Raw genomic sequence first — 21,733 nt, 5'->3', positions numbered from 1 at the left:
GACCCGTCTCTACAGACTCCTTCAGTGCAGCGTGAACACGGTCCGTCCTCTCTGGGTCTCCGGTTCTGTCTGTGTCGACCCGTCTCTACAGACTCCTTCAGTGCAGCGTGAACACGGTCTGTCCTCTCTGGGTCTCCGGTTCTGTCCGTGTCGACCCGTCTCTACAGACTCCTTCAGTGCAGCGTGAACACGGTCTGTCCTCTCTGGGCCTCCGGTTCTGTCCGTGTTGACCCGTCTCTACAGACTCCTTCGGTGCAGCGTGAACACGGTCTGTCCTCTCTGGGTCTCTGGTTCTGTCCGTGTCGTCCCGTCTCTACAGACTCCTTCAGTGCAGCCTGAACACAGTCTGTCCTCTCTGGGTCTCCGGTTCTGTCTGTGTCGACCCGTCTCTACAGACTCCTTCAGTGCAGTGTGAACACGGTCTGTCCTCTCTGGGTCTCTGGTTCTGTCTGTGTCGTCCCGTCTCTACAGACTCCTTCGGTGCAGCGTGAACACGGTCCGTCCTCTCTGGGTCTCCGGTTCTGTCTGTGTCGTCCCGTCTCTACAGACTCTTTCAGTGCAGAGTCAACATGGTCTGTCCTCTCTGGGTCTCCGGTTCTGTCTGTGTTGACCCGTCTCTACAGACTCCTTCAGTGCAGCGTGAACACGGTCTGTCCTCTCTGGGTCTCCGGTTCTGTCTGTGTCGTCCCGTCTCTACAGACTCCTTCAGTGCAGAGTGAACACGGTCCGTCCTCTCTGGGTCTCCGGTTCTGTCTGTGTCGTCCCGTCTCTACAGACTCCTTCAGTGCAGTGTGAACACGGTCTGTCCTCTCTGGGTCTCCGGTTCTGTCCGTGTCGACCCGTCTCTACAGACTCCTTCAGTGCAGTGTGAACACAGTCTGTCCTCTCTGGGTCTCTGGTTCTGTCTGTGTCGACCCGTCTCTACAGACTCCTTCAGTGCAGTGTGAACACGGTCCGTCCTCTCTGGGTCTCCGGTTCTGTCCGTGTCGACCCGTCTCTACAGACTCCTTCAGTGCAGTGTGAACACGGTCTGTCCTCTCTGGGTCTCCGGTTCTGTCTGTGAACACTCCTTCAGAAGCTTCCTGTGATGCGACAGTCTTTCATATTGGTCAGATATGATGCCAATTTATATTCTGTCTTAATGTTTGGAAATAGGTTAATTTGTTTATAATTTTCTTTGTTTATAATTTTCAAAGAGTTTTCTTTGCCAATGATTCTTCTTGAGTCGTGTTTTGTATTTGTTTTAATTTTCCTGCCTGAATTGATACATTTAGCTGGTGTTGGTCCCCTAAATACTGTTAAGTGTCTCTCTCTCACTCACTCTCTCTCTCTCTGTATCTCTTTCTCAGTCTCTCTCTCTCTGTTTCTGTCTCTCTCTCTCTCTCAGTCTCTCTCTCTCGGTCTCTCTCTCTCTCTGTCTCTCTTTCTCTGTATCTCTCTCTCAGTCTCTCTCTCTCTCTCTCTCGGTCTCTGTATCTCTCTCTCTGTATCTCTCTCTCAGTCTCTCTCTCTCTCTCTCGGTCTCTGTATCTCTCTCTCTGTATCTCTCTCTCTGTCTGATGTTTGTGGTCTCTAGTTTAAATCTCTTCAGCCCTGCGGCAGGTAAGACTATTCTTCCTCTGAACATATACAATGAGAGTTTATTCCATTTCATGTTAAGTCAAACTGTTATTATAAATATGTTTTCCTCTTTCTTCTGTTACTGATTCGTTAGAAGATCCAAACTGTGGGTGTGTTCCAAAACCGACTTAAGTTAACTACCTAGGCAGCATTAATAGGGCATATCAGGCATCTTCCGAGGGATCCCACGACAATACCACTCCCTCTGAATGCACATCACAAATGTATCTGGACACATCCGAGTTTCATTTCTTCCTCTGATTCTAAAGTGTTCGTTCAAAAGTGTTCAGGAGACTGACACAAGATGGATTAATCAAGCTGAAGAGAACCAATGAATGAATCGAGTTTTTAAACAGTTGTCTTGAAATCCGTCAGGAGTCCCTGATACACACATACATCAGCAGACGTCTGTCAGTGTGTGAAGACTTGTGTTAGCTTGTTTGCACATCTGCGATACGTTTATATGATGCGTTTAATCTCGCACGTCAATGAGACAGTTTAGCAGATGTGATCATGATCTCCAGATGTGAAACAGACATCTCTGAGATGCACGTGTGCTATCTATGATTGTATCGAGTAAATGAAGCGAGTCTACAGCAGTGTTTCCTCTGATCGACCGGCGCTTGCGAGTGTTAGTATAGAGTTGTGCTTCAGTTCACTATCATCATCTTCATTTCCATGAGCCTAAAATCACCCCAGACTGTCCTCTGTTTTATTTATGAGTATGATCTGTTTTATTTCATACATGCACTGACTACAGCAACACGGGAACAGTGTGTCTTCAGGATGTGCGGTATGTCTGTGCTGTTGGATGATGGAGGCGATGAAGACTTTGATGTGGGTGATGGGATACGGATGCTGCCGCCTCCTCCAGCACAGTGTGACGGGTGGTGTGGGGGCCCCGGCGGGGTCGCTGCGGATGTGTTTTGTGGGCGCTGGTTCTGCTGCTGTGGGACATGATGTTGGCGCTGGTGTGTGTGGGCCTGATGGTTCTGCTGTTCAGTCTCATACTGCTGCCCGCCGCTCTGCTGCTATACGCCGGCTTCCTGTGCCACTCGCGGGTGAGGCCGATCATACGCCCATTAATGCACATGAATGACACGTTCATAAACTCACGACAAATATTCTGATATCATGATTTTGCCTTTGTAGGTTCTGGCGTCACCGGCTGCTCTCTGCCGTTACCTTGACGATAACAGTTGCTCCGGCCTCATCATCCTGGGCTTTGTTATGATGTCACCGTTGGTTGTGGTCGCCGCGGCGACATTCTGCGCTCTACTCAGGAGACTCCACCTCCTCTTATATTTTCAGCCAATCACAGGAGCTTGGTACAGAGGGCGGGGCCTGGGCTGGAGGTGGGACGTCCGTGCTTGGGTTTGACGGACAGACACACCCACCAATTTCAGGTCAGCATTCAGGATGACCTCCAGTTCTATCCTCTCTAATCCTAAAGGTCAAGGGGTGCGAGAGGTCAGGGGACAGCGGCGGCGTTACTAAAATCACATCTGTGCACCACCAACACATTGCTCTGCTAATATTAAGACTTTATTATCTCAGAGAGAATTCCTCTGTTGTCCTTGCGTGTGTTTTCACAAGAGTTTGTTGTATTTCCACATGTTAAAGGAAAGTTACTGAAAATGATTATAATTGTAAATATTGTGAATTATTATGAAAAGACACCAGATTCAAGTCATTCTTATTTGAGCAGCACATTTCACACAAACATCCTGTAAACGATTGTGTAATACAGCCGTAATATCTGTAATGTCGTAAAGTCATCAAACGTGATGGTAGATTATACATTAGAAATATCACTTTAATAGAAAAGCCCCAGTGAACAAGCCAAAGGAGATGACCAAGGAACAGCAAACTTCAACAGTTGCTGTAATGTTTTATTCTGGTTTCTGAGGATTCTGTGAATCTTTAGATATCTTCCAATGTGTCTGTGATTTATTGTTTCTCATGCAGATCAAAGTATTGCTGTAAAGTTATTATCATCTGTTAAAGTTCATGTATGTTTATATGTTTAATCTGATACACACTTATATTGTATTTTATTCAGACAGTACGTCAATAAACAATATTGCCATTATTGCTCTTGTGGTTATTTCTGTATTTCTGCACATGACACAATCTGAAGGTAACGATGGGTCACATGCTTCAGAAGCACCCAAGCCATGTTCCCATTGTACACGAATAACTGCACTAACTCTGTGAATCTGTTTAGAGACGTGTTCACCCGCTCTGTGCATGCTCTTATGGGAGGTAATGTGAATAAACAAACTCACATCAAACCTGTCATTTAACTTCCATGCAGAAATCTGAAGCTCACATTTACATCAGATGTGCCCCAGAGTGCTGTAATAATATCTCCGAACATGAATTATTCATGAGGTTCAGGAATATTCCTGTAATATAGAGCGCTGGAGAGAAACATTAAACCATCCAAAACTGTGAAACCAGAGCCGAAATAATCTTCATCTTTAACCAGTTTATCATGTGTAGATCGTGTACGGGACTGTGTGAAGGATCCGATTACATTATAATCATGTCAAACACACGTGTGCATGTCTGTACACGGCCCTGGGTCTCCAACTCTCTTCAACACTTTCAACATTCTCATTTAACAGAGAATATACCGGCACAGAAGTCATCCGCACAGAATACATGTCATTTCCAACAAACATTCTGTCCATAACCCGTCCGACTGCTATCATCGCCAGCACTGGATGCATCCACAGATTACAGCACGATTAAAGTGATGAAGCTTGATTTGTTTTTAACCATGTTTTTGCAAACTCAATATGACAGTCAGTCAGAGGTTACACTCACTGTTGCCATTATAAATGATCTGATTGGAGGTTAACACTAATAAACGCACAGTTTGACCTCGACACACGGCTCTCATGTGCATATCCAAAACTCTTAATGTGTCCCCCTCCATACTATGATTTATCACCATGACAACAGGCAGCGACTGGACCTTTGCCATGGCAACATAATGGGATGAGAGAGCGTCGATGTAATGACAAATAATGACAACCAGCAGGGAGACAGACAGAATGGATCAGAGATTTATATCAAATACTCTTTAAAAATGATCAATTCAGTCTAATGTCACTTTATGCTGCTTTACTTTCATTTAGTTTTGAAACTTTTTATCATTCAATAAAATAAAAGAGTCAGATTTAGGCTCTAATGACAAAAGATCCAAAGCTGAATATGTCGTTTCAATATGGTAAGGGTTCTATTTCCGTGAGCGCGCTAGGCACAACAACCGTGCCATACGTATTGTTCAATCTTCGCGAGAGCGCTAACTCTGGATGCACAAGTGCGCGTGGAAGTATTTGCGCTCTCTGTGGGTGTATGCACACAAACAATGTGTGTATTGCATGTTCATTTGTTATTTTCCTGAGAAAAGATGTTTCAGTAGCACGTCTGTTTTCAGCACAAAGTCTAAACTCAGATTTGCAGTTTGAGACTCCACCAGCAGGTGGCGATAAAGTCTGAAAATATAGTGACATTAACTATGTCCTGACAGTTGTAAGTGTTTTATGATTTGTGTTCACACAACTATAGGTCATGGTTTATTTTCAGTCATTTTGATCATGTTTTTATTTACATTTGATGATCTAATTTGTATTGGTATTTTTCCACCTGTTGTCGTAGATTGTCGCAGAGTAAAATTGTTTGGAAACACAACAGCGTCCTGTCATGTTTACATGCTCTACTGATGGGTTAGGTTTGTATAAGGGGTTTGGGAACGGGTATAATATTAATAAAGATGTCCTTAACTCCTCGTGCGCAGAACTCACGCTTACTTCCGGGAATTTGCACGTGACGAAGTTGTACGAGTTTATGCAAACAACATCGTGTGAGACCACATGAAATAGCCAACTTAAATTATATACCAATTTTCATGAGATCAGGTTGGTCTGTTTACACTAGCAACTTCATTAGCTGTCTTTATATTGTTGGTGCTTGAGGAATGGACTATAATAGGACACACCTCCGAATTAGTGAGGTGTGTTATCCAGCACATCCAGCACATTAACACTTTGCATGTGCAACTTCACCAAACCCATTTTGCCTAAACTTAGCCCATGCTTGCACGAAACTAGCAAACCTAATGGCCACCCCACTGACTTATGGCATAGTGCTCTGCTTAGAGCTCTTAAATTAGGGCCCTAAATCTCATTTCTCAGTTTGTGTGTAATTTCTGCACCACTAGCGACACCCAGAGTCACCAAACGGCATTGAGAAATACAAACATGGTCCCGCCCAAACTCATATACAGCAACACTGGCTCAACAAATGGTGTGAGTTTAGGGCTATCAATTATTGTGACAGATGCCGCCTCATTTAAAGCTGTTTACCAAGTCGCTAACCTGATAAACACACTCAATCTGCACTAAAATGTCTGAAATGCTCTTAAGTGCATAATGAGAGATTTTAATATCTGCTCACAATTAACGAGTCCTAAATACATTATTACAGTCACATCCATGTGACCGTGACATCAACGTCCCATATGCTGTCTTGTGTTTCGTGTCCTGTCTCTGTGTGAGCGCACGGGTCCTGTATGAGTTACCACCGTGCGCTCTTCGGTAATGTCGGTAAAGAGAAAGAATGTTACGCTGCTGGCATACGGACGTGCTTAGGAAATTATTTTCTTTGAATTCAGCCATTTTTGTCTGGTCCATAGCATGACGACAATCACAGCTCTTTTCACAACCACTCAAACATGGACAGTCACACAGAAACGATTATTTACCAAATATATCAAACATTACTGACACACTTAGAAACACTCACACAGTGATCAGACATGCACTCACAGATGTACATGTACAGAGTGGCTATCTGAGTTACCATAGACTTCTATCTGTCTAATATTGTGTAGGTCTCCCTCGTGCCACCAAAACAGTGCCAACCCGCGTCTCAGAACAGCATTCAGAGATTATATTCTTCAGCATAATTATACAGAGTGGTTATCTGAGTTACTGTAGACTTTACCAGCTCAAACCAGTCTGACCATTCTCTGTTGATCTCATCATCAAGTGTTTCATCCACAGAACTGACCATCACTGGACGTGTTTCATCCACAGAACTGACCATCACTAGATGAGTTTCATACACAGAACTGACCATCACTGGATGTGTCTCATACACAGAACTGACCATCACTGGACGTGTTTCATCCACAGAACTGACCATCACTGGATGTGTCTCATACACAGAACTGACCATCACTGGATGTGTTTCATCCACAGAACTGACCATCACTAGATGAGTTTCATACACAGAACTGACCAACACTGGACGTGTCTCATACACAGAACTGACCATCACTGGACGTGTTTCATCCACAGAACTGACCATCACTGGATGTGTCTCATACACAGAACTGACCATCACTGGACGTGTTTCATCCACAGAACTGACCATCACTGGATGAGTTTCATACACAAAACTGACCATCACTGGATGAGTTTCATACACAAAACTGACCATCACCGGACGTGTTTCATCCACAGAACTGACCATCACTGGATGTGTCTCATACACAGAACTGACCATCACTGGACGTGTTTCATCCACAGAACTGACCATCACTGGACGTGTTTCATACACAGAACTGACCATCACCGGACGTGTTTCATACACAGAACTGACCATCACTGGACGTGTTTCATACACAGAACTGACCATCACCGGACGTGTTTCATACACAGAACTGACCATCACCGGACGTGTTTCATACACAGAACTGACCATCACCGGATGTGTTTCATACACAGAACTGACCATCACCGGACGTGTTTCATACACAGAACTGACCATCACCGGACGTGTTTCATACACAGAACTGACCATCACTGGATGTGTTTCATACACAGAACTGACCATCACCGGACGTGTTTCATACACAGAACTGACCATCACCGGACGTGTTTCATACACAGAACTGACCATCACTGGACGTGTTTCATACACAGAACTGACCATCACCGGACGTGTTTCATACGCAGAACTGACCATCACCGGACGTGTTTCATACGCAGAACTGACCATCACCGGACGTGTTTCATACGCAGAACTGACCATCACCGGATGAGTTTCATACGCAGAACTGACCATCACTGGATGTGTCTCATACGCAGAACTGATCATCACTGGACGTGTTTCATACGCAGAACTGATCATCACTGGATGTGTCTCATACGCAGAACTGATCATCACTGGATGTGTTTCATACGCAGAACTGACCATCACTGGACGAGTTTCATACGCAGAACTGATCATCACTGGACGTGTCTCATACGCAGAACTGACCATCACCGGACGTGTTTCATACACAGAACTGACCATCACTGGATGAGTTTCATACGCAAAACTGACCATCACCGGATGTGTTTCATACGCAGAACTGACCATCACTGGATGTGTTTCATACACAGAACTGACCATCACTGGATGAGTTTCATACGCAGAACTGACCATCACTGGACGTGTTTCATACACAGAACTGACCATCACCGGACGTGTTTCATACGCAGAACTGACCATCACTGGATGAGTTTCATACGCAGAACTGACCATCACTGGATGTGTTTCATACGCAGAACTGACCATCACTGGATGTGTTTCATACACAGAACTGACCATCACTGGATGAGTTTCATATGCAGAACTGACCATCACTGGATGAGTTTCATACGCAGAACTGACCATCACTGGACGTGTTTCATCCGCAGAACTGACCATCACTGGATGTGTTTCATCCACAGAACTGACCATCACTGGATGTGTTTCATACGCAGAACTGACCATCACTGGAAGTGTTTCATACACAGAACTGACCATCACTGGGTGTGTTTCATGCACAGAACTGACCATCACTGGACGTGTTTCATACACAGAACTGACCATCACTGGGTGTGTTTCATGCACAGAACTGACCATCACTGGATGTGTCTCATACACAGAACTGACCATCACTGGATGTGTCTCATACACAGAACTGACCATCACTGGATGTGTTTCATACACAGAACTGACCATCACTGGATGTGTCTCATACACAGAACTGACCATCACTGGATGAGTTTCATACACAGAACTGACCATCACTGGATGAGTTTCATACACAGAACAGACCATCACTGGACGTGTTTCATACACAGAACTGACCATCACTGGGTGTGTTTCATACACAGAACTGACCATCACTGGATGTGTTTCATACACAGAACTGATCATCACTGGACGTGTTTCATACACAGAACTGACCATCACTGGGTGTGTTTCATACACAGAACTGACCATCACTGGATGTGTTTCATACACAGAACAGACCATCACTGGACGTGTTTCATACACAGAACTGACCATCACTGGGTGTGTTTCATGCACAGAACTGACCATCACTGGATGTGTTTCATACACAGAACTGACCATCACTGGGTGTGTTTCATGCACAGAACTGACCATCACTGGATGAGTTTCATGCACAGAACTGACCATCACTGGATGTGTTTCATACACAGAACTGACCATCACTGGATGTGTTTCATACACAGAACTGACCATCACTGGGTGTGTTTCATGCACAGAACTGACCATCACTGGATGTGTTTCATACACAGAACTGACCATCACTGGGTGTGTTTCATACACAGAACTGACCATCACTGGATGAGTTTCATTCGGAGTAAATTCTAGAGATACTCAAACCTGCCCGCCTGACTCCAACAATCATGCCACACTCCAAAATCACAGAGATCATTTTTCCCCATTCTGATGGTTGATGTGAACATGAACTGAAGCTCCTGACCCGTATCTGTATGATTTCATGCACTGCTGCCACACGATTGGCTGATCAGATAATCACATGGATGAGTAGGTGTACAGATGTCCCTAATATAGTGCCCGGTGAGTGTAGAGCACAATCACACATTTACAGGCACATTACAGTTCCTTAGGTTAAAATGAGAGTCTACTTTATAAACTGAAATATTTCGTGACTCTGCAGCAGTCATTAGTGTGTGTCAGCACAGGGTTTTATTAAAGTGCATGTGACAGTTTCTGCTGTTAATTACACTGCTCTTCCTCCTCAGGTCCAAACAAGTCTTCACGGTCTATGGAGCCGCTGATACCAGATGAAACATTCATCCGCCCACTGCGAGTGTTTGAGAGTAAAAATGATCTAATGACCCACCGTACAGACACTCAATGTTTCTCCCATAACGCACTGCACCGGCTCTTATCTGTGCTCGGCTCTCTTCAGCTGGAAAACTGCCGGATGGTGATGGCAGGAACTCTGATTACAGTCCAACATTTCACCTCTTTAATGCGCTCTCTCTCATGTGATTAACGCCTCGTTGCCGTCAGCCCATTTTTCATGGGCTAAGAGTGTGTGCTGGTGATTTATGTGTGAGTTTTATGTGTGTGCTTGTAAACTGCTGCAGTGCAGGGGTAGTTGATCATGATGTCCACTCTGGAATTATTCACAGAAGATGAAACTAATCGACCGCAGGCAGAATCAAACCGTCTCGTTCATCGCTTGTTCCAGAAGTACATTCTCACTTCTCTGGACATCATGGACATGAGTGTTGTGTCTACGCAGAAAACAGCCCATGTGGTGTGCCAGAGTCGAAGCATTACCAATCACATGTATGCTTGTATCAGCTGGTTTCTCAATGTGCTTTTCTGGGGCTCGTTGGACGTCATCATTCACTGCTGAAATTCACTTTCAATAATCAAGTATGCAAGTATCGAGAATGCATATAATTAACCGGATGTGTTCTTTATCAGCCTTTATTTCATTAAATGATGCCCCAAATAACAACAAATATTGACCAAGTATAACTTCTCTTTTTTTCCCCCTTTTTCCCCCAATCTGTAACGCCCAATTCCCAATGCGTTCTAAGTCCTCGTGGTGGCGTAGTGACTCGCCTCAATCCGGGTGGCAAAGAACGAATCTCAGTTGTGTCTGACACCGTCAATCCGTGCATCTTATCACGTGACTTGTTGAGCGCATTACCGTGGAGACGTAGCGCGTGTGGAGGCTTGACGCATTTCTCCGCGGCATCCACGCACAACTCACCACATGCCCCACCGAGAGCGAGAACCACATTATAGCGACCACGAGGAGGTTACCCCATGTGACTCTACCCTCCCTAGCAACCGGGCCAATTTGGTTGCTAAGGAGACCTGGCTGGAGTCACTCCACACGCCCTGGATTCAAACTCACGACTCCAGCTGTGATAGTCAGTGTCAATACTCGCTGAGATACCCAGAACCCACGACTCTCAAATTCTTGAGAGAAAACACAACGATAAATGTCCTTCGTCTGCCACCGTAGTACCAAGTTCTTGCTCGCAAGTCATTATCCGATGCATCCTCGATATTCAGCATGATCAAGAACACATCCGGGTATTTCAATGCAATCTCTGGCGTTCTTGAGGACTGAACTGAACTTCAGCAGTGGATCCATGAGAAACACAAAGCACACGGAGAACATCGAGAAACAGCCTTTATCAGTCGTCTGGGTTCCGGAACTATTTCCCCATTCATTTCTTCAATTGAGATTTCATAAAAGTCTTCGTAAAAGAGTTGCGTGCCATGAACCAAACCAACCAGCTCCGAGGTAAATTACAACATTACAAACTTTGATTTCAAGTACAAATATATTTGAGATCAGTGTAAAGTCTTTCACAAGAGCATGAACTACAATCCCATGAAGCATTGCGAATGATATAAACCGATGGAAATATAAAGAGGGTGACCGACTCGTTTGCATCATTTACAGAGTGGCATGGGTGTGGGCGGGCATAGTTCTCTGATTGGTGGATCTTTCTCTTTAGGGTCATGTGGAGTAGTTGTTAAACAGGAATTCCGCTATTAAACATGATTTTTAAACAATGAAGTTGAAATAGCGAGGACTGATGGCTTAAATGCCAACAATGAACAACCTCAGTGCTCAAGGTAAACTCTGTCAAAGTTTGTTGTTTTGCTAGGCATCATTTGTTGTGTCGCTATGGAGTGTGTGCACGAGCGTGAGCAATAGGCTGCAGTTCACTGAACGGCCACAGGTGTCGCTATGGAGTGTGTGCACGAGCGCGTGCAATAGGCTGCAGTTCACTGAACGGCCACAGGTGTCACTATGGAGTGTGTGCACGAGCGCGAGCAATAGGCTGCAGTTCACTGAACGGCCACAGGTGTCGCTATGGAGTGTGTGCACGAGCGCGAGAAACAGGCTGCAGTTCACTGAACGGCCACAGGTGTCGCTATGGAGTGTGTGCATGAGCGCGAGCAATAGGCTGCAGTTCACCGAACGGCCACTGGTGTCACTAATAACAAGTGTTTCTGAATCTGACATACTGCACCTTTAATTTTCCACACACACAAGACGGTGACTCTCAAATCAACATAATTAAAAGTAATAGTAACGCCTCCGACTGTCTACCCAACAAGGGGTCCTGGACCTAAAAATGGTTGAAGACCCCTGATATACAGTATAATAAATTACAACTCATTAATCAGTTCACATATATGATATTTGCACATCTTCAGACAGAAGGGGAAATAAAATGAATGGTCTATTCTAGTTTTAAGTCCGTCTGAGCTTCAGTGATCTCACTAGTGATGGGTTTCTCTCTCAGAGCAGAAGACAGGAATAATGGAAATGACTTGTTTCCTCGCTTCTGGTTTGGTATTTCTACTCTGCTATTTTCTGGGCTCAGTAAAGGTCTTTTACGTCAGAGCAGATCGACAGTTTCTCTCGCCCGAGGACCTATTCATCGCCTTCGGAAGTCATTCTCTTTGTCTGCTTCAACTGAACATTCATTCCAACATTAACTGCATATGAAAATTCATCACTCAGTGCCTGAACGTCATTCAGATTGAACATTCAGCTGAATATAAAACACCCGACACAGTCCAAGGGACAAACTGAGGCGAGTCCAGACGGCTTTATTTTGGCATGTGGAGTGGGACACGAGGAGCAGTTTGTGCGCGCTCTGGAAAAGCATAATGCCAGTTTGAAGTGTTTTCTTTAGCAATACCCATTTGACATTTAACTTCAGCTCAACCAGCACTTGTGTTTGTCTCAATCAGAGCTTTGTATGTGGACAGACATGTTCCATTCCCTCACTGCGTGGGTTTCCAAACACTTTCCAAACCTGATCCAAACACTCACAAAGAACTACAGCAGAAACACAAGGGCTGATGGGACCTGTCTCTCTCTCTGGCTGTCTGTCTCTAATGCTCTGATAAGTACAGTTCATAGAGCTCTGCTGAGTGCTGTGTGATCAGTTGTTCCATGTATCTGGAGTTAATGGACATGCCGTCATTTGTGAGTCACCTATAAAACATCAAAAACACATCATACACTCACCTCAGTCAGATGTGACACACATTCATCTGGAGTGGTAATGAGAATATTTCACCCTCTCCAGCAGAATCCAACATTGATGCACAAACATGATTTACTATCAGGGTCAGGGTCGGGATGTTCGGCAGGCATTCTGAGCGTTATGGGTGGTCTCATCGTCTAGTTAGGGGTCCACCTTGGGTGTTTTGCCATGTGACTAGGAGAGCACATGGAAACTCTAGGCGGGGGCAATGCCAACCCATGCCCACCCATGATCTACATTCATGATTTTTTTCAGCCTGCTCCATTTACTATGTCAAAATCATATGAACATGGCATTCATTCAGTACCATCTGATGCCACCATGATTGCATTCAGTACCATCTGATGCCACCATGATTGCATTGCAGTACATCTGATGCCACCATGATCGCATTCAGTACCATCTGATGCCACCATGATCGCATTCAGTACCATCTGATGCCACCACGATCGCATTCAGTACCATCTGATGCCACCATTATTGCATTGCAGTACCATCTGATGCCACCATGATTGCATTCAGTACCATCTGATGCCACCATTAAGGCATTGCAGTACCATTTGATGCCACCATGATTGCATTCAGTACCATCTGATGCCACCATGATCGCATTGCAGTACATCTGATGCCACCATGATCGCATTCAGTACCACCTGATGCCACCATGATCGCATTCAGTACCATCTGATGCCACCATGATCGCATTGCAGTACCATCTGATGCCACCATGATTGCATTCAGTACCATCTGATGCCACCATGATTGCATTCAGTACCATCTGATGCCACCATTATTGCATTACAGTACCATCTGATACCACCATGATTGCATTCAGTACCATCTGATGCCACCATTGATTGCATTGCAGTACCATCTGATGCCACCATGATTGCATTCAGTACATCTGATGCCACCATTATTGCATTGCAGTACCATCTGATGCCACCATGATTGCATTCAGTACATCTGATGCCACCATGATTGCGTTCAGTACCATCTGATGCCATCATGATTGCGTTCAGTACATCTGATGCCACCATGATTGCATTCAGTACATCTGATGCCACCATGATTGCATTCAGAAACCATCTGATGCCACCATGATTGCGTTCAGTACATCTGATGCCACCATGATTGTGTTCAGTACATCTGATGCCACCATGATTGCATTCAGTACCATCTGATGCCACCATGATTGCATGCAGTACATCTGATGCCACCATGATTGCATGCAGTACATCTGATGCCACCATGATTCGATTCAGTACCATCTGATGCCACCATGATTGCATTCAGTACTTTAATGTTTAAAGAGAAAGATTAAAGATATAATCTGTGCATCAGAAGTCTCTCTCTCTAATCATGTCTGATATTAACCGCAAGTCTTTCTTGATCACTGAGTGAATGTCTGGGCACGTGTCACACCCTGAAACCGAGCAACGCGACGCGACGCAGCTAGGACGCTCCTGTTATAATAAACCAAACGTGACGCAATGAGAGCTCTCCCTTTACAAGCATCCCCTCGCGCGCGCGCAGTGTACATTAGGTGTGGCATAACTTATTATAATGCATCTTATGGGGCCAGAAGTCCTGGCTAAAGTCTGCGTTCAGTACGCAACGCGCATCAGACGCTGCACTGGGGGGGCGTCAAAAACGCGTCAAACGCACGGAGCGCTGGGGAGGAGTTACTGGTGTCAGCTCTGTGCAGATATTAACTAACAAGAGCTGAAAAGAGATCTAACTGTCAGGTGTGGGTTATAAAGACGGTGCATTTAAAACAGGGTTTCCTTAAATAATAGTTCCACGTGATCACCAGGTTCACTGAGATGACGTCCGGCTCTGGAATCAGGTAACTTTCTATAAACTTCTCAATGGACGAACTCAAACGAACCTTCAGCTGCTCCTGTCGGTAACTTCACAAGATCTGCATTCAAATGGACCGGCTCCGGTTCGTCTGGATCCTGGCGTTGTGCGCGTGCCTGTGGGCCACCTGCACGCGCTGCTCAGGTGAGCGTCACGTGAGGAGTAACTAACTCATATATGTGTATGTTGTTAAGAGCAGTGTTGGGTAAGTTACTCTAAAAAAAGTAATGCGTTACTAACTACTAATTACATCTTCTACCGTGTAATTAGATTACTAATTTGCATTACTAATTACTTTCTAAACCCTGATCAACATCGACCAGTGAAAAATACAAGGATAGACATGAAACTGTTATTTTAATTCTTTCAAATAAACCAAATAAATTATTATTGATATGCCCAAAGAATTTAAAGGGGCGGCGTTAAATTAGAAAACATATTTTAACATTAGACGTTACATTTCGATTTTAAATTCACTATTGTTTTATATCGAATTGATGTAACATAATTACATCAGAAGTAACTGTAATTAAATTACTGTAAAAAAATAAGAGTAATCCCTTACTTTACTTTTTTCAATGAAAAAGTAATTTAATTACAGTCATTAATTACTTAGTAATGCATTACACCCAACAAAATTTTATTTATCCCTAATTTGGAATGCCGATTTCCAATGTGCTCTAAGTCCTCGTGGTGGCACTGGCAGTCCTCGTGGTGACCACCTGGATTGAGGCGAGTCACTATGCCACCACGAGGACTTGGAGCACACTGGGAATTGGGCGTTCCAGATTGGGGAGAAAATGAGAGAAAAATCAACAACAAAAACACAGTAAATCTATGACAGGGAAAAATAAGTTTATAAAACCTGGAGTTCTCAATCCATTAGCATCCTAAGAGCCCTCCTAATGAAATATAGATATATATAGATAAATATAAATATCTGTTTTATTCCATCACAACACAGAGCTGCTTTTGATTGGCTGTCCACAGAGAAAGATGCTTTTTGCCCAGGTAAGACTGTAGTTACATTTGAGCTTTTCCTGATGATCTTGAGGTTTGAAAGTTGCTCTCTCTTGTACAGTATAATGAAATGGAGAAAGTGTCAGTGCAGTTATATCTGTCTGTCTCTGTCTTCAAGTTTCGAACTGTTGTGAGGGAAACATCCTGCTGCTTCTGGACTCGTCCGGTAGCATCAATTCTCATGAGTTTTCTCAGTTGCTGCACTTCCTGTCGGAGCTCCTGCAGCCGTTCCGATTGGGCCACGGCCAGGTGAGGGTGGGCCTTGTGCAGGTGGGAACGGAGCCTAGACTCGAATTCGGCCCAGATGTGTACAATACTCAGAACGGCCTACAGGAGGCGCTGAGGAGAACGCAACAGCTCCACGGAGACACGAACACTGAGGATGCATTGTGATTGGCCGAGAGAATGTTTCAGAATGAGGCTGACACTGAAGCCCCGCCCAGAATACTACTCTGGCTCACGGATGGGGTGGGGCCAGGAGCGGTGGAAGGACCAATGGCAGCACTGCGGCGACAGGGAGTGTCTGTGTTGGCCGTTTCAACCGGACCTGGAAATTATCATGTGCTGCGTAAAGTGGTGACTCCGCCCATTGAGACGCACCTGTATTTTGTTGACGTTGATGACATCAGCATCATCACTGAGGACTTGAGAGAGGCGATTATCGGTATGGCCGAGAAATACATTGAACATTCACAATATTTGCAATGATTTTGGTGGAGATATAAAATTGAACAACCTCATGAATATGCCGATGATTTTGTTGCGTTTTTTATTTGTCCAATAAGTTTTCTATAGGTCATGTAGTTTCGTGATAGCATATCTGATGTAAAACTTCAAACTGAAGTGTGTCATTTCTGTGCCACTGGCGTCACCAACCAGAATACTAAAATAAACATTGTTTTCCAACAGCTTTCTGATTACTCCCCGCATCTGCTGTTGAACGAACAAACAGATAGCTCCGCCCCAACTCACGCCATTGGTTGAGTCAGTGTTGTTGTGTCGGGTTGGATGGGTCACTCAAAACAAACAGAGGGATTTCCATAGTGCCACAGAGACACAGTATTTCCAGAAAATGTACTAAAATGGTTGTTGTTTTCTGTCTGGATCACTCGTTTCAGTAGTTTTTGCACTGCATCTCCTAGAGAGCAGAACCACAAAACAGTCCAGAGTCATAACAGCGCCACCCAGTGGTCTAAATCATAGCATGCTGACTAAGTAGTAAACTATCTCTCTCTGTCTCTGTCTCAGAGTTGATTCGTGCAGATCGTTTACAGGTACGTGACGTCCGCTCTCGTAGCGCTGTGCTGCAGTGGCGTCCGGTGCTCAGTGGAGGTTTGGGAACTTACGGGCTTCATTACGGGCCCGACCCATCTGATGGCACAGCGGCCTCCATCAGCTTGGGCTCCAACAGCAAACTCGTCCTTTCAGGAGACGTGGACTGGGCGGAGCTCACCCACCTGCAGCCCGACACACCCTACACGGCCTGGCTCATTCCCGAGACCAACATTTACAACGCCAAAACACTGAGTGTTACCTTCAGAACCCTGCCGGGTAAGGAACTTTACACCTGTTTAACATCTGTTGTTGTTTTTTAAAGCCCTAACTAACAAAGTAATTAAAGAAGATCTCTTCCTGTAGATCAGTTTGGTCCGGCCACAGTGATGGTATCCGACTCGAGTCCGAGTCGCTTGCGTGTGAGCTGGGGTCCGATACACCCTGAGCAGGTTCAGCAGTACCGTGTGGAATATGGAGTGAATCCCAGAAGTGCGGTCCGTACTTTGACCCTGACCTCATTTCAGAGCTCCGCCCTCCTCACACAGCTCCACCCACACACTGAATATCTAATTACCGTCACTGCAGTGCACTCATCCGGCCAGCAGATGGCGTTGTCTGTCAAAGCCTGCACACAGGAAGGTACAGGGATTTTTTGGGCATATGCTTTCATAGAAGAAAGTTTGAACGAGGGAGTGTAATTAACGTCTTTAACCTTTGTACGGTTGATTGTGAGACTGTTTGAATGTTTCAGTTCTCCCGGCACTCGCTGACATTCAGCTGACCCCAGTGGGGCGGGGCTCGGTGCAGGTTGATTGGCGGGGACAGGGAGAGGAGGCGGGGCTTCTGGGTTTCTGGGTGAGCTGGAAGAATGAAGATCGGCCTTCATCATCTTCCTCACTGTATCTGCCACCACATTCACTGTCCACACTGCTGACTGACGTGGGCCGCACAAGTCGCGTGTGTGTGTCACCGGTGTATCGCACGGCGCGAGGGGAGGGGCTATGCTGCACTGCACACACTTAAACAGGTATGAATACACACATGTTTGTGTCAAAAGCATCCGTAATACACAATAACAGTGCTTTCTTTATTTAACTGCATCTGTCCAACTGTGTGCAGCTTCAGTGTGAATCACAGATCCGTGACGGTCCATCAGTCATTGATCCATGTGACGCCACATCAAAGACCAGAGTTCACAAAGATCCTTTATCAAGACAAGCAGCTTCATCAAACACAGCTCACGCTAATACAAGCAGACTGAACCAAACTTCAGAAGTGATCTGATCTAGTCTCATCTGAAGTGAACTGACTGTCCTCATACTGTGTAATTGATTATTTGACTGATAAAAAAATGTGTTTCAATCAGATTGAAGCTGCAGCTCTGAGCTGTTTACAGTTATGATTGTGTGTGTCTAGTGACACCTAGCGGCCGTTAGAGGACACTGCGTCCAATTCTATCTACTGTGCAGAACTACAGGCTTTATTGCATTGATTTATATGTAGACTTTAACTGAGATGTCTAAGATTTAACTCTAGTATTACAGAATAAACCTATTAAAACACATTTTGCCAGCTGATGAGTCTGAGTGTTTTTTTTTTTTTCAAATTTTATCCCCCCCTGCGATGGACTGGCGACCTGTCCAGGGTGTCCCCCGCCTTTTGCCAATGTTAGCTGGGATAGGCTCCAGCCCCCCGCGACCCTGTACACAGGATAAGCGGTTGACGATGGATGGATGGATGGAAATTTTATCCCCTTTTCTCCCCAATTTGGAACGGTCAATTCCCACTACTTAGTAGGTGCTCATGGTGGTGCGGTTACTCGCCTCAATCCGGTTGGCGGAGGACGAGCTCATGCTACTCTCCACGATCCACACACAACTCACCACACGCCCCATTGAGAGAACCACTAATCACCACCACGAGGAGGTTACCCCATGTGACTCTACCCTCCCTAGCAACCGGTCCAATTTGGTTACCCCATGTGACTCTACCCTCCCTAGCAACCAGGACAATTTGGTTGCTTAGGAGACCTGACTGGAGTCACTCAGCACGCCCTCAAACTCACGACTCCAGATGTGATAGTCAGATTAATGCTCGCTGAGATATTTAATATTTTAATATTTGACCACAACAACTAAAATATGTATTCATCAAAGCCAAGGTTTTATCCATTTAAATTTGATCAATCAATAATAAAAAAATATATGAAATGTTATATATAAGATTTTATAAATGTCATTGCTTTTGTAGGCTTGGACTTTAAAAACACTTAATATATCCCATTTTTGATGGACGCTGGAACCCTGTTGTTTTGTTGACTGTTATAAGTCCTGTGTTCCAAATGTGATAAATCACCCTCCGAAGGACTCTTTAAAGCAGGGGCGTACATTCCAATAACCCCCCAATAACCAAAACAAACAAGCTCTGTAACATCTGAGGTTGTTACCCCTACTACCCACCACCAGAGGGAGCCCTCTCCCGAATACGGAACTATAGCGTTTCTTCATTGGTGATTTCCTGTTATACTCTATAAGTAGCCATGCTTCTCCATTTTGACTTGCAAAGTATTGCCAGTTAACCCTGTCTTACCCCGAAGTGTTTTTCCTTCGCCATTGCCTGTTGTCCTGGATTTACTGGCTTTTGGATACCCCTTTGTTTGCCTTGTCTTTTGGGTTTATTGGATTATACCACATGCTTAATGACTACCTCTATTTGCCTGCCGATTGTTTGCTTATGATCTTTAATAGACTTCCTGCACACGGAACACGTCTCCATGGCCAGTTCATTACAAGTACACCCCCCAAATATTTATGCCATGATCAATGGAAACATGTAAATGCTTCATGCGTCCTGCTGTAAGATCACTTTAAACACTGACTTATAAAGCAGGGACTAGTTAAACCAAAGTAGTCTCAACGGTTATAAGGTTTATTAAAGTCAAAAGTCAATGTGTGTTTTCTCGAGCTGTGGTTTAGTATGTTGCTCAAAACCCTCTTGAATTAGATTCATTTTGTAAAGTTTCCCCCAAACTACAGTTCTAATATACTTATATGTTTACATGTTGGGTGAACAAATGAACACTAAAACAACACTGGCATACCTTCAGTCAAGAGTTAGTGAAGATTTTAACTGTAGGTTTGAAGAGAGTTTTTTCATACATTTCATGTTGTCACGTGTTTTAAATGATGATTAATCAAAACAGTAGTTCAATGTTTGTATTTTTTAATTCATCTGAAAAGCCTGTAATGGTCTGTTTAATGGTTATTGTGACAGCAGACTCTAGGCTGATCTGTTCAATGACCTGAAGTAGTTTCTCTTGGGCAGTAAATGTGGAAATGTTCAATAGCTTTTTTGTAGTCAACACTTTGAGGCTTATGTGAAGTGAAATGTGAGTGTGCATTAAAGTGACATGGAGAAATTACACTTCTGTTTATCAGCTAACCACATACGGTTTTCAGCTAATGACCTTAGTCTCAAAACGGCCAAATATTAGCCAGTCTATGCTAATTTAAGATTAAAATTCATGCTAATTACCATGTTAGCATAGTTTTTTGAGTAACGAAGTATACAGGAGTGCCAATTAACCTTATAATCTAAACCCTAACATAACCATAACGTAACCCTAAAATAACCCTAACATAACCCTAACCCTAGCATAACCCTAACATAACCATAACCATAACATAAGCCTAACATAACCCTAACCATAACATAACCTTAGCATAACCCTAACCATAACATGACCCTAGCATAACCCTAACCTTAACATAACCCTATCCATAACATAACCATAACATAACCCTAACAACACCCTAACATAACCATATCCATAACATAACCCTAACATAACCATTACATAACCCTAACAACACCCTAACATAACCATATCCATAACATAACCCTAACATAACCATATCCATAACATAACCTTAACATAATCATAACATAACCATAACATAACCTTATCCATAACATAACCCTAACATAACATTACATAACCCTAACAACACCCTAACATAACCATAACCATAACATAACCATAACACAACCATAACATAACCCTATCATATCCAAAACATAACCATAACATAACCATAACATAACCCTATCCATAACATAACCCTAACATTACCATAACATAACCCTAACATAATCCTATCATATCACTAACATAACCATATCCATAAAATAACACTAATATAACCATAACATAACCCTAAAATAACCCTATCATATCCATAACATAACCATATCCATTACATAACCATTACATAACCATAACATAACCATATTCATAACATAACCCTAACATAATCCTATCATATCCATAACATAATCATACCCATAACATAACCCTAACAAAACCCTATCCATAACATAACCATTACATAACCATAACATAACCATATCCATAACATAACCCTATCATATCCATAACATAACCATATCCATTACATAACCATAACATAACCATATTCATAACATAACCCTAACATAATCCTATCATATCCATAACATAACCCTATCATATCCAT

General features: G+C 43.9%; 1 protein-coding gene and 1 pseudogene across 1 annotated transcript; both read left to right on the top strand.

The window, feature by feature from the left end:
- Positions 1-1,440: 1,440 nt before the first annotated feature.
- Positions 1,441-3,703, top strand: LOC127639997 (transmembrane protein 88). Its single transcript, XM_052122367.1, is given in 4 exon segments — positions 1,441-1,602; positions 2,381-2,506; positions 2,509-2,681; positions 2,773-3,703. Coding segments are annotated over 4 exon segments (570 nt in total). The 5' UTR covers positions 1,441-1,559; the 3' UTR covers positions 3,001-3,703.
- Positions 3,704-14,768: 11,065 nt separating this feature from the next.
- On the top strand, positions 14,769-18,764 carry LOC127639883 (von Willebrand factor A domain-containing protein 1-like; annotated as a pseudogene).
- The last annotated feature ends 2,969 nt before the right edge of the window (positions 18,765-21,733 follow it).

Source organism: Xyrauchen texanus, chromosome 48, assembly GCF_025860055.1.
Source record: "Xyrauchen texanus isolate HMW12.3.18 chromosome 48, RBS_HiC_50CHRs, whole genome shotgun sequence".
NCBI classification, from domain to species: Eukaryota; Metazoa; Chordata; class Actinopteri; order Cypriniformes; family Catostomidae; genus Xyrauchen; species Xyrauchen texanus.
This window is presented reverse-complemented; position numbering and strand designations above follow the sequence as displayed.